Source organism: Tyto alba, unplaced genomic scaffold (assembly GCF_018691265.1).
Source record: "Tyto alba isolate M040663 unplaced genomic scaffold, T.alba_DEE_v4.0 Super-Scaffold_33, whole genome shotgun sequence".
NCBI lineage: Eukaryota > Metazoa > Chordata > Aves > Strigiformes > Tytonidae > Tyto > Tyto alba.
This window is the reverse complement of record NW_024881308.1, coordinates 3,304,248-3,318,753: the sequence shown is the minus strand read 5'-3', so window position 1 is coordinate 3,318,753 and position 14,506 is coordinate 3,304,248. Positions and strand designations below refer to the sequence as shown.

General features: G+C 39.9%; 1 protein-coding gene and 1 long non-coding RNA gene across 6 annotated transcripts in view; one reads left to right on the top strand and one right to left on the bottom strand.

Annotated features, from left to right (window-relative positions):
• Positions 1 to 14,506, bottom strand: part of LOC104369189 (transient receptor potential cation channel subfamily C member 4 associated protein) — a 38,730-nt gene that overhangs the window by 22,592 nt on the left and 1,632 nt on the right. For 2 of the 5 annotated variants that reach the window (XM_042800857.1, XM_042800859.1), the window contains exons 2-6: positions 6,118 to 6,246; positions 5,749 to 5,865; positions 2,686 to 2,743; positions 1,492 to 1,547; positions 100 to 228 (exon numbers count right to left, since the gene is read on the bottom strand). In XM_042800857.1, the coding sequence (XP_042656791.1) occupies positions 100 to 228; positions 1,492 to 1,547; positions 2,686 to 2,743; positions 5,749 to 5,865; positions 6,118 to 6,246 (489 nt within the window). Of the gene's footprint in view, positions 1 to 99; positions 229 to 1,491; positions 1,548 to 2,685; positions 2,744 to 3,854; positions 3,952 to 4,094; positions 4,198 to 5,748; positions 5,866 to 6,117; positions 6,247 to 6,384; positions 6,915 to 14,506 lie in introns of those variants that run through there. The other 3 variants (XM_042800860.1, XM_042800862.1, XM_042800861.1) reach the window with 3 other exon arrangements.
• LOC122154149 lies at positions 4,920 to 12,623 on the top strand. The gene is made up of 3 exons (XR_006166067.1): positions 4,920 to 4,952; positions 6,416 to 6,421; positions 12,613 to 12,623. It is a non-coding gene; the product is annotated as an uncharacterized LOC122154149 (long non-coding RNA).

Sequence of the window (14,506 nt, the reverse complement as noted above, 5' to 3'; positions counted from 1 at the left end):
CTTAAACAACTATCTTCAGCAACTCATCAAAGCAACATCCATCTTTCCTCTACTGGCCTGAAAAGCCAAACAAATAAAATTAAGAGAACAGTAACTAACCTTTTTAACTCCCAGGATATCTTCAATAAGTGTTGCAGTTTGTAGGAATGTCTTTTTGTTTGTCATCAGTGTAAACAGGAACAACACAAAGTCATTTCTTTCTGCCAGTCGCCTTGTGACCCCTTCAGTCTAGAAAGCAGCAAACGCACACACCGACACAGAGTCAGAGCCAACCTCGAGAAGTCACATGTTACAGGCACATGCAGGACAGTTTTACACATGATGCCTTATCGAATGAGCTATTCCTGAAACCAGGAAACATTGTGTTTATGGTGACCAAAACTAACTCCAGTTCTTGTTTAAAGTTAATGTGACACTTGCAAAAACTACAGGCTCCAGGATGAGAGGCATCATCTCAGGCAGTTGTTTACTTGTCTGAATCAAAGGTAAACACTGCATGCCTGGAAATACATCAGAGAGGCCTTGTCTCTGGTTTCCCATACAAATTGTAACCAGCTCCATTTTACGGTATGCAAACGCAGTCCCCAGATTCCTCCTAGACTACCGGCGCTGCTCTGAGCAAGGCAGTCTGAGCAACCAGGATCAAGCACTGCCATTAATAAACACAGTGATGAACCTGAGTTCATGCCTTAGAATGACTTTTGGGTTCATCACTGTGTTCATTAAGGCCAGCTTTCATGCTCTGATCTCTGCTGAGAGCGTGGCCAGTCTTTTCTGGAATTAAATATAACTTAAAACTACATCCTTACCACCTGCAAAGCTGTCTGTTATATCTGACTGACACTACCAGTGCTTACAGAACTAGACTAGCTTAGATACTTCCTGAATATTTACACATAAGACCAATTAACACTGCACACACATTTCTGTGATCCCAAACATTTCTCATTCAAGAGAGCAGTAATACTGAAGTGAATTAAAACAGCAGCTAGTCTATAAATTGCAACTTGTTTCTTAACATATTATGCTATTCAGTTTGCAAAAGTTGCATTACCTGTAGTTAAAGAGAAAAAAATCATGTAAGTCAAGAAAAAAAACAAATGTTCCTTCTCTTTTACCTCCCAAGTATACACAGATACTTAGTAGTGAGAACATGATCTATCAAGACTCAAACTCTCGAGATTAGGTTGATGTCTTTGGAAGAGCTCCAAGTCAGTAACTGCCTTTTTTTTTTTAATTTTTGTTAAACAGTGTTCCCTAGGTTATGACATAATAAAGTGTGTGATTAAGTAAACAATCCCTAGGATGTTCCTGGCATGCATAATCTGAGGCATGCGCTTTTAGCTTCAGAATTTTAATGGCAAGGCATTTCAATAGGCCTTTAACCTAGCACCTTCCTTCACACTGATCTGCTGTCAACTGAACTGAACTGACACTTGGCACATGAAGGAGCTACCGGATGAAACTTATTTCCACAGCAGTTTTACTTACACATATACACGTGTTGTACAGTATGCTTAAACAGTCCTTGATGAGGTCATCACTTACTGCAAAGGAGAAAACAGACATTCACAAGCTATAAAGTTGCCAAGGAACACTAACATCCATGTAGTGACATGAATAGCTATAAAACAGGTGGGAATTTCAGATTAATTGCTAGCTCAGATCATATATGCAAACGCCTTAGAGGACAGAAACCAGAGGAAGAAACACTCTACCTGACCTGTTCACATGCTCTCTTCCAAAACTACTATCAGCACTGCCTAAGACCACAGAGAGGTGTACTTGTGATCTAGTGCACCTCCTAGTCACACACAAAAGAAAATGATAGGGGCGTAAGCAGTATTTTAGAAAAAATAACATAGATCAATTCAAATTTTGTCAACATGAGAAACTGCTAAGACATATGTATGTCTTATAGTTCCCATTATTAAGCATGGGTAACAAAAAAAAGGACAATCATGCAGTTTTCTCAGCGCAACATCAGGATTTCATAGAAAAGCTTTCAATCTGATTTACTCCAGCATTTGAATATTCAAAATATGTTTTCAGTACAGACTGACAACAGCTGCCTCTAGCTCAAGTTCAAGTTACTTCACCTTTGAAGTTCCCTGGCTAATGGGCATGGAGTGTACCATGACATTTTCTTTCTTCAGAAGGGTTCAGGGAACCAGCAGAATCACAAACAGGAGAAATGAAAACACTAAACCAAAGCTGCTCCAGCAGGAACGTTGCACTGAAGCTACTGCACCCCATTGGCAAGCTCTCCTCATAGCAGTTTGGCAATTACTAATCACTATGACTAGGTCAGGGAAACAGCACACTTTTCATTGTCTCAAAATCTCTATATCTCCTATTACATAAACAATGTTTTGTGGCTTATTATTAATAATTGTTAACTGTAGCTATAGCTACAGTAACGATAAAAGTTTCCAGTGATTGCAGATTTAGTGCACTGAGAGAAGTATGTTATGCTGAGCGCATGAATACTCCTGAGCTGTGCTTTGCAACAGGTGACTATCCTAAATCCCACCATGAATCAGTACTACAGAGAACAAAGAAACCAATGATTCATTTAGGAACAGGAAATTGCTGGTATGGAAAGAGGGTAACAGGAAAAATAGAATGATTTCTGTCTGAATAAGGACACAAGGCAAGAATGGAAAAAAGATACAACACACTTACTTTTCTGTTTCTTTTTCTGGGTGATAAGAGTTGGTCTCATAAGAATTTCTACTAAAAGCTGTAACAACAAGATAAAGAATTAAGGGAATAATCATTGATACACAAATAACCAACTAATTTGTCAGTGACAAAACAAAACTTAGTCCTGTCTCTGCAGAAGTCACAGAGATGAATAATGGAAGCTCTACAGTCAAAACCCTACTAGCATCAAAATTACATTGACAAAAAAAGTTGTATTCACCTTGAAGAAATAATAACCACTGTATAAAACAATCTCCCACTGGCAAGTTTTAAAGAATTTGAGTCTGCAAAGAATGTAGTTTCACATGCATGCAGATAACATCAAGGATGGCTATCACACTTCTCCAAAAATAATGAATCTTTAGCAATAATCTGCAGAGATGCAAATTTTTCAAAAGCCTTCCCTAAATCTTACTGCGCTTCAAAATACATTTCAGGTCCAGACATAATAGAATTTAGTTGCTCCAGATTTTAATCTCACCAGCAAAGAGCAAGCCACTGCTTGTGTACATGCACCTTATATATCTACTTACATATATATTTACATGCACCTTGTATATATACTTACATATACATTTACAGATATGTGTTGTCTCATTTCTATTTAAGGAGTGCAACAGTCAGCTTTCCAATACTAGGACTACAGCTCTGATAGGTGTAGAACTGATCTTTAGTTGTTCTAGTCTATACCACTGGTTTATTTTAAAACATTTTAAAAAATAGCAGTTTATTTTAAAATGAGAGTTAGCTACTAGAAGGAACCGATGGCTTCTGTGAGAAGTACTGCAAAAAGCCCCTAGTTCTACAGTTCACTTTTGTATTTCAATTTAAAATTAAGAGCAATGCAGGCATCACCCAGTCAAGTCACGCCAACTGACAATATACTTACATTTTAAAACTTGCTCTATTTGTCCCAACTTTACCCTTCTTTTCATAAACCACCTACCCAGACAGAGGAAAACATCTGATAACACTAAAGGCACTGCCCACATTTTAAGCACTGACAAATAAATAAATAGGCAACTTTAAAGAGGAATATACATTTTCCAGCAATATTTGTAATAGTAGCTGTAGCGTCAATATGGTAGAGAAAAATAATTGCAGCAGTAATGTAATGCTCATTATATATAACATCATTATTGGCTTACAATTTAGGAGGAGAATGCACACCTCAAGGCTCAGTACCAGAGCTAAGCATCCAAAGATATCACTATGCACTTGGGACGTGGGCCACCTGCTCTTCTCCTGGGAAAGAACACCTACTGCAACAAGCCTGTCTTTTAAGAGTGGTCGCAGCTACGATCGCTCCTGCCTTGCCACAGAGTGGACCTTTCCAGCTACTATTTATTTTTCCTGGTCAATACTATAACCCATCATATATTTATCACCTTATTCTTGCAGAACTGGCATGCTCCTCACATACACTCCAGGGACTGGACTGCAGTGGTGTGAGACACTCCTTGGTGAGGGCTTTCTTCAGCCATCCTACTGAAACTGCAACAGTATGCAGCAAGAAGCGCAAAAGTCCAATGGCAGAAAGAAAATAGGTAAGAGGGTATATCTCTCCTCACCAGAGGCAGGAGGAGCAGAAAGGGGGTTATGAGATCTTATTTCTTGGAATAATGGGGTTGCACTAAGGTCCAAAGTCCATGAGGCTTGTGTACCAGTTCATGTGTTTGTACTCTCAGGTAGTATTTTACATGTATTCATATGAAAGGAGGAGACACAAATGTGCTTTTGCTCTTCTTTGACGTAAAGGCTGTCAGAATTAAAAAATATTTTAAGGCATATACGGTCACACATTATAGCATACAGAGTACACTGCAAATTTAGTGTCCTCCAAAGCTATTCATGCTTCACAGCTCAAAATACTGCAACACAAAATCAGCACATGGCATGCACAGAACCATCAGACTAGACTACTTCCCTTTCAAGTACTAAAGTGAGATTTTCAAAAACACATAGCACTGGCTTCTACCACTGCCTTTAAGTACCTTAAACCCACTTGTATCAGCCAAATCTCTGGCCATAGTACCAGGTAATTATAGTGTATCTGATATTTACCATCTCCAGGCCAAGAAAAAAAAAATCAAACTGAATAAAAACACCCAACCAACAAAAACAACCAAAAAAACCCGTAGCGCACACACTTATTCATTCTTATTATGAAATCTAGAACATCTTCATACAATGTTCTAAACTGCCTGGGTAGCTGAAGACTTTTGTCCTCAGCTGACAGGATACCAGTGCTAATTCCAAAACAACATCACCTAAGTACAAGTTTTACTTAAGTAAAGCTATGCTAAGTGTAACAAGAGAGAAATAGCAAAGACACTGTTCAGTTAGACCAAAAAAAAAGAAAAAAAAAAAGGAAGAAAATGTCAATTAGTTCACTGGAAAATACAAATCATACATTTCTAACGAAAGCTAAGATCCCAGAGTCTGTCACCACAAAATTAAGCAATGTTGGGTATTTGTATAACATAGAATTAAAACAAATAAACAAAAACATCAATTGCCAGAATATCTACAGAAACCTTGTAGATACGTTTAAAAACTTTTCCATAGATTTCCACTCTTCCATTGCATGCCAGCAATAAACAGACAACCTGGTTAAGAGTGTGCCCTAATATGCTTAAAAACCAGCCACATATCCTTCAGCGCTAAGTGATATTCTCATTGCTCTAGTACCAACTGTAGTATTTAGTCTCATAACTAGAAATCATTTGAAACTTTTCATTGAGAACCTAGAGGTCTCACCTTTTTTCAGCTAAAACCAGACTGCCTGAAGAAACAGCCAGGTTTTCTATTTCATAAAAGAAAAAGCACCTCACTTTTGATGATGTAATACCTCGGAAAATACACCCTTTTCACATTGTGATTAACAGAAACAGGCACAATTCTAATGCTTATCAAATTGATAGTCATTCTATAAATTGAATTTAGAAACTTCAAAGGTCTCAAAACCCTCATTTACAGATTTCTCAGGGGTACTGACTATCATGCAGAAATCTTTTGATATCGTTAAAAGAACACACTTACATCGACTCCTCCAAATAAGTCAAATGTGTATGTATTTGGGAAAGTGGACTCTTGAGCAGCTTTTCTATCTTCTGTAACAAATGCCATGGCTTCCATTGAAAGAAGGGGAGAAATTTCCTGCATGCAGTAAAAAAAAAAAAGGTTCAAAAAGAAGACTGTTCATCAGTATAAACACAATTGTCTCCAACTATCTGCGTGATCTACTGACTAATCAATTACATGCATTTCCAGCTTTTATCTACCAGCCAATTCACAGATATTATCATGCAAACAGTTTAAAAAATTAGTTAGAATATGGTCACAGTAGAGTTTAGAGAAAGCAACAACAAAATAACCCCTAGCTTTCAGAAATACCCTTGTAGTCAGTACCTTTAAGATGCTTTGGCACTGGGAGAAATCGCTGTTTGGGTGGCTATGTTCATACAGCTTTTGCAACAGTAAGGGAATCCCATTCCATTTTGCTTGTTTATCTCTTTCCTTTAACAAGGCCTCTGTGATCTGCAACAATGGAATAATATAATTCCCACATGTCCAATGCTTCATAACCAGGAAAACATCATCTCCCAAAAATATCAGTATCAGAATATAACAGAAAAGTAAGTTTATTGTAGAGCATACCATTACAAAATCCAGTACCTCTTTCCATGCAGCAATTTATCCTGGACAGGTAACTGTGGTCAAAGTATTTTAAGCAGATGTTATAATTTAGGGTACTTAATCTCATTCCATATTTTTATACTGATCACACATTTTAAAAAGGGAACACAGTCTCTAAATAATTCCATTAGTTGAACTCCAATTGACAGGTCATTGAATGAGGAAACGGGTGCCCTTGACACTATCAAAAATTACACTAGTCTAAGGTAGACAGAACACTGAAGATGGAAAGGCTTCATTATTTCTTACATTCAGGTAGCAATCAGTACTTCCTCAGCCAAATCCCTGAAGCCTTTATTGGTCATAGCAATGACTCAAACCACCGAGATTTACAAGCAGGCTCCAGAAGAAGGTATCCAAGATACAGTGAAATTTCCTCTGTAGTCTTGGGCTGGTTATAAGTGGAGACTAACAACTAAATCAGCAGACCACCACCACTGGCATTACCCTCTGGGAAGCAGGCTGCAATCACAAAAAAAGAACACCTTAGCATTTGCTACTATGTTTGTGCAAACTGTCTCTAAGTCTCCTCCTCCCCAAAGTATAAAAATTTCCTCAATATTCACCACTATATTTTACACCTGAAAAAATATGGTAGTAGCAGCACAAGACAAATAAATATCCTGCTTAGAATCCACAAGATGGTTTGAAGTCTGAAGACTTCCAGGTTATTGCCAGCAGATGCTGTAAAGGAGAAGTTCTTCATTAAAGTTCACCATCCAGTCAATGCTGACCAAAATTTAACCGCCTGCCTTAATGATACTTCAGAGGTACCTAGACCAACCCTAAAACAGGGACTTATCCTTGTAGAGAAAAGTAAGGCAGAAGACTAATTACCGCCAGCAGGATTTCTGGCTGGTTTTACAAAAGTTTTATATGACCTCCAAATAAAATAAAAAAACCCTCAATCCTCAAGTCAGCAAGACTGCATCTTAATGCGACATTTGTAGATTTTTCTCTTACTCCCAGCCCCAAACCCCTGAGCTGCTCTCGTTCTGCACAAGTCACTCCCTGAACCATTCTGTGGTTTACTCGCATTGTTTCCCTCCAGCCTGCTTAAATGTTCATCGTTAATAGTTAACAGCCAGGAAATCTTGCTTCTTATTGTTTCAGCCAAGACATCCTTCCTAGATATACCTCAGTGTACAATTCCAAAGGGCCATTCAAATCCTGATTAGACAATTATATGTAAATATAGTCCAATTTCTGACTGAGAATTTAACCCTTCTCTCTGCTTGTTAGACAGCATACAGGAAGACCAGAAAACTGATGCAAGCACATGAAAACTCAGACTGGCAATGTTAGCTGCTATGGATCCTCACTCTTCTTCTAAGCTTCCCAGATACTTAGGGTTCTTTCCTGATGAAATACCCAAATTTGCACACAATTAAAAACTTCAAGGCTCTTAATGTATCATGTTTTCTTGCTACAAGGAGTGATTGAAGCAGCATGAGGAAATGTGGGACATAAAACTCTCTCCAGTTTTTAACTTTTCCCTGCTTTCTAACTTCTGAATAACAGTGATCAACCACCACTGCTGGAGAATGACACAGAGCTCCTTCTGAGGTGGCCACTCGCACAAGAAATGGCAGGACAAAACCAGAAAGTCAAAATGGCTTTTCATCATTTGGACTATGAGTAGTGGGTCAGCTCCTCTGAAGTCACAAATTTCCATTTCTCCTTGCAACACCGAGCACAGAGAGAGCAAGAGGAACTCTCACACTATCCCTCTCAGGTGTAGGAGGAATACACAACCCCACAAAAGCAGCAGGAGGAGCCAGATTAATTGCTGGGTAAAGTGCAAAGCACACGCAGCAAAACACCAGGGAAAGAATCCAACTCTCCGACTCCAGCTGATGTGTAAGATACCACAGGCAAAGATGACGTGCATGGGCTGCAATCTCAGGTTCCAGTAGCACAGTGCAGAATTCAGTGTCCATGTGCTCTCAGAAAAGGCCAAAAGTCTTTAATCCGTGTTAAAACCTCATCCTGGGCTTAATACCGCATCTGTTAATTGCACATATGCTTCTTGGCTTGTGGCAGGATCCATCTCCATTCTCATTTCTGTACTGTGTCTTCCTCTCCCTGTTCCGAACTCTGAGAGGCAGTCACTTGTGCTGATCTGCAGAAAACTTTCAGAACTGAAATTCTGAAAGAATGAAGCAAATGTTTCCTTGATCTCATCTTCTTTTAACTGCTTTCAAAAAAAAAAGGAAAAAAAAAAAAGTTTTTCTTTCTCTCAATTTAATACATGTCTTTGGTTTCACTGCAAGCTGTAGCTTGTGGTCCCTATTCTGTATTTATGAGACTACCTTGGCTCTGAATATTTCCATTGTGGCGGGGCGGTATTTGCCAACACAACGATTTTGGATTCTGTGGAGGGATTAAAATTCAATTAGATTGTATGGAACTGTCTGTCTTTACAGCCACTTTGGTTAAAAACTGCACCTCATGATTTCTGTAATAGCAGCTAGTCAACATATTTCATTTATAAGCAAAGTCGGTTTCCTTCTTGCTCTTTTGGGGCAGACATTAGTGAATAGTCATCAAAATTAGCACCGGGTCTTTTGGGGCCTCTTTCCCTCTCTAGAATTTTTTTGGTCTTATCAAAGTGGTATTAGGCCAGTCCAACACTGATTTCTCAGAAGTTTTCTTCATTCACTGAAGAGCTCTGGATAAAATATCTGATATCTTGCATACAAAGCTTGAGAAGTTGGATACTATCTAGCAAGAAGGGGAGGTTGCAGAAGCCCAGCTGGAAATGGCATCTATTAAAAGAAAGGGCCAACCTAACCCCTGGTTGCGGGGGTTATGAATCGTCACGCCTCACTGGCATTAGAAGACAGAGTAAGTACCAATTACTGGGAAAACAAAAGAACCAGCGTCAAAACTCCCCTACTACCCAGGTACAGTAAACCAAACGGGTACAAACACTAAGACTCCACACAGTCATTTCTCAGAAGTTTGCCGTAACACATCCAGGTTTTGAATCCCAAACTGACAAACCCAGGGGACAGCATGCTGGGGCTCTCCAGGAGCGGTTACATTCCAGGCAGGCCCCTGCAACCAGGTAGCACACACTTGCTCAAGCCCAGGCACACAGCTCCCAAAGCAGGTCATAGTCTGAAGCGGAGTGCACGGTGCCAGTTTTACACCAGCGGTTTACTGAATGCTGTTCACCAGCCCGGCCATCAGCCACAGAACCAGCCCCAGCCGCTGAAGCCATGGCAGTGTGGTTTTGAGGAAAGGGCAAAGGCTTTTGCGTGGATTTAAGTACAGAGTTAAAAGATGTGTCATCAAGCCCAACCATGACTACAAGGTAGAGCACACTGAGGGGTTTTCTCTTTAAAGTCTGCCAAAGGACGGGAGCCCAGGACTTCCCAGGAGAGTACTCCCAATACTGAGAACTACCATAGCAATACTTTCCTACTACAGTTTAAATAACTTCTGTGCATATATTTTCTTCAAAGTATACAATAGGCTGAACAAAGACACCACACACAAATCTAAATATTTCTTTTAAATTTCTTTCTAATCCTCCTGTGTTTTAAATCGTTTCAAAATGCCCCAGCATCCATTAGCATAATAAGTAACTATGAATAATACCTAAATCTTCATCGCTATGTTGTTACATGTAGATACTTTCCTAAATCCATCCCTCAACCAGTTTAGTTCCCCTTTCCTTTCTCCCCCTCTGCTTTGCTGCAGTGTTTACTATTGATGTTCCTACCCATGACCACAATCCTCCAGGCACAGCCTCTCCAGCAGAAGCACTGATCCTCCCCGCTGCTTTGTGCCCCTGCTCATGGTCAGAACTGACTTACCAGCATTGCTAAAACATTTGTTACTGGCCAGAGATCCCCCCTAGTTATAATTGCTTCAAAATCCCTTCCCCTTCCAATGAGGATTTTCCTTTCCATTTGTGTTCCTGCATTGTGACTATTTTCATTGCCCTACAAAGTAAACCCCTTAATTTCCTAACCTTGCCTCCACCACTCTTCTAAGATGTGGTCAGTGACAGATCTCCACTCCTTCCCCCAGTTGCTGATGAACTGAAGGCCCATAAGCACATAACAGAAATACTATGAGCTAATCCTCCCCTTTGCTCTCCAGGGCAGAGGTAGCAGTTTTCTAATAAAATTGTGTCTCTATTTCACATTTTACGCTTTAAACATTTCACTGTCTTGCTAAACACTCACTACAGGAGGGTGCTTTCTGTGATCTTTCAAAAAGCAAAAAATAGTGACTCAGGTGCCCAAGCATCCTTTACAGAATTAAATGATTCATACTGTGATAGACATTACAGCTGTGACATCAGTTGTAATTTTCCTTTATTCAATTTTTTTGTTGCAATCATGCATTAAGGTAAGATTGGAAGTGCTTTAAAAAAAAGCAGAATTTCCATTCTCAGTATTTTCCATGACCACTTCTGAAGTATATATTCAAATGTTCTGAAAGTTTAGAAGGAAGAGGCACAAGATTATGGATCTCAAGAAAACAGATGCAGGCACATGGTCTCTACATATTAAAAAAAACAAAAACAAAAACAAAACCCGAAGCCTTTCCGTATCCTTCGCTTCAAACCTTTTAGGCCATACCTTTAAAAACCAGGAAACTAATATTTGTGCAATTAAATATTTATTTTTCCTCTTAACAGTAATAACTTAGGAAGTTATCTCTGACAGACTGCCAGGGGAATGATTATTCAGTATTTTGGGGAGTGCCCTGTCACCCCAGCTCTTTATTATATTTTCCTTTTACGTCATTACCAAACATGCATCAGTCTGGCTAAACTGTCTCTTTCCTCACACAATTTTTCACAAAAACACCTACAAAATGGTAAATGACCCCTCACAAGTTTTCTTTTTAGCACAAGGGTATACTACAGAAACACAACATCTGGCCTATACAGTGATTCTGGAAAGTGTTCCAAGGGAGAAGCTGTGAACTGCTACCCTGCAGCTGCGGGGCAGTGAACAACGTGGCCAGTCACCAGCTGGGTCTGTTAGACACAGCTCTGATCAAGAACATGTCAGAGGCCCCCAAATTTTATTAATAGAAGAAACCCCTGCTAGCGATATTAAGCTGGGAGAAGCCCACATAAAAGCACCTATTTCCAGCCTCTCTCGAGCTCCAAGATTCTTCAAAGTGCGGATCAAGTCTCCCATAACCACTGTTTCTCCATTCTCCACAAACCTGGATGGAGCCCATCACCCTTTCTCCTGCCAACCTAAAAGCCAGGCATGAACCCAGGGACACGGTGTCCTAGGATAAAACTTGTCACAGCCTCTAGCCAGGTCCAACCATCGCCATGGCTCCCAAACTACTGCTCTACTCACTGTCACTGGAAGAAGAGCTAGTCTACCAACACAAGGAACAGGCCCCACTGATCTCAAAACCCACAGCATTTTTGAGAGCAGAACTATTCCAACACAGATCTTTAACACCAGCAGCTCTTCAAAACCACTACAGAATCTACCAGATAGTAGTAACAGCTACTAATGTTTGTTTTGATGATCTTACTCTCAGAGAAAAACAAATCAACTAACACATAAAATGACATTAACTTCTCAGTGATTACTTTTTCCTTGGAACTGCTTAAGTTTCTTCTTTAATTTCATTTTGAAAGAAAGCAAAATCTGTAGGGATATCTAGGAGAAAGCAGAGGGGCAAGGAATATCACATCTACAACAGTTTTCTTCCCACTCATCTTCAGTCACACAAGGTAAAACTACTGAAGACCAACATTACCACTTTTGAGTATTTCTAGCATACGACAGTGCTCTGTTATATAAAAAGCATGTCCAGGCTTTCCAATACTCGCTAGCTGTCCTCTACGGAAGAGGTATAAGCCTGCTAAGACCCATACAATTAGGGCTACTAGAGTGGATTATATTCATGTAAATGTTTTTTTGTTGGTGGTGTTGTAAGGAGGAAACAAAACCGATTAGAAAACAAAACATTTTCTCAGAGTTATAAAACTACCACAGACTACTGATAACCTGCAATGATAGGAGCTGGAAATCTGGATGTCCAAGGCAAAAAATGTTTTCTTTCCACAGACAGGTTTTTTTCAGAGTGGACAGGGACTATCCTGCTAAGGGAAGCATATATTCCTAGGCAGAGCAGATCAAGAAACACAGCTGGAAAAATGGACTCTTTTTTTCCATTCTGATTGTTTCAGCTAAGCCTTGGCAATCCTGTGAGAGACCAGTGCTGCCGATCTGCTCTTGGGACTGCACCAGAAGCATGCTAGTTTGCCAACAAACCACTGGTTAGTCCATTATTATAGTGCTCTGTCTACAGGGAGTCATATTGCTGCACCTAAGTATCTTCTGGTTTTATGTTATAGACATGCTTTTCACAGTTGGCTTGCAGCAGATGAGGTGTGTGCCCTCTTGCTAAGGGGATCTGAGCTTCAGCAGCTGAGCCAAAATGTTTCTTTGCCTTCAAGGAACCACAGCATAACCCCATCAGGACTTTTTTACAGTGCCTGTGTGCACACAGCACAGCTGTGCCAGGAGAGGGACCACAGACCAGCCACCTCATAAGCAGTATGCTTCCTTATTAGAAAATGCATGTCACTTCTGAAAAGTTGGTCTGCTTCTGGTTTGCCAGTATCTGAAAAGCCCCTTTCACTTCCTCTGTGCTCACTGCTAAGGCAAACCTTGATACAAGGTTATGAAACCTGATACTAATGATTGAGGCTTGCATCCAGGGCAGCAGCTGATGCTAGCAATATGGCTAAAATGGATATATGAACAGATAACAGCAATATCTACTGAAATCTGCTTTATCCATCAATCTTATTATTAATAACAATAAAGCAAAGAGACCAACCAGTAAGGAAGCTGTGGCTCCTGGTAGGTGAGTACAGCAAGAACGCACAAGGATCCCGATTTCAAAGCCTTAGCTGGCCTCAAAACTGCCAGATACTCAGGCGGCTGTTGCTGTCAAAACCATTTTTATGTCCCTATAAGATCAGACTGATGAACTTTCAGATGTAAGCCTGTCAACAATTATCCTTACCAATTCAAAGATAAGACCCTGTTTTCCTCATACAAAACTAGATATCAAGATCACCTAAAAACAGTATGCAAAGCTTTGTCTTAAGAATAAATGCCACTGCTGCCCACAGAAGGGGACTAATTGTCTCCTGGAGATCAGATGCTGAAATACAGTGACAGCATTGCGGGAGAACACTGCTCAGATGGCAGGCACCACAGCAAGGAACGGCATTTCCCAATCTCTCTGAATTGAGATCTTGAAAAGGGTTTCTCTTCCTCACAGGATACAAGTGGTGCAGTCTATGCAGCATATGACCCAAAACTTCCTTGCAAAGAAAAGGAACAAACAACCCGAAGGACGTTCTCCCAACTTGTTCTTCTAGACCCCAACACAGCAGCTTGGAAACCTGGTCTGCTCTCAGGCTTTTCAGGAGCAAATGTGTTGAGAAACTTAAGCAAGGGCTACCACACTGCCACTAAGGAGTCAACCAAAGGAAAACTGTAAATATTTTGATAAAAAAATAGAACTTAAAGAAAAGCACCCAAAACTGCCTCATACTTCTTTGAAAGTTACTTCAAAGTATTTTTTACTTAGATCATCTACAAACAAAAAACTGCTTCAAGGTAAAAAGTAGAGACAATTTACAAAATTCAAAATTCAGGGAGTTGGTTCCCCCCAATTAGCCTAAGTGATTTAAAAATTTATTCCTACAGCATTTATGAAGTACTGGGAGCTCTAAGCATCTAAACTTTAAGTCTTTCAGGGCAGCACTGCGATACCGAAATTTATAAGGCAAAACAAATCAAAGAGAACCCCAGCAACAAAAAAAAAAAAAACACCTCAAACTTGAGCATTACAAGAAGGAGGATGCAAGTAGCAGAAGTTTCCTCGATTACAGTAAAAGCGTGGTCATTTGCTTCAGCAGTTATTTCCAACAGTTCATAAAAGCCCCAAATGAAAACACAGTACCACTGCATTTTGCAGGCAAGACAAAGCCCAGAGTGAAGATACCATCCAAACAGATCAAGCTGGCGAGCAATGCTGTTAACAGGTTTATCTGACTTAAATCGCTATGGTCGTGGGGGAACAAGCA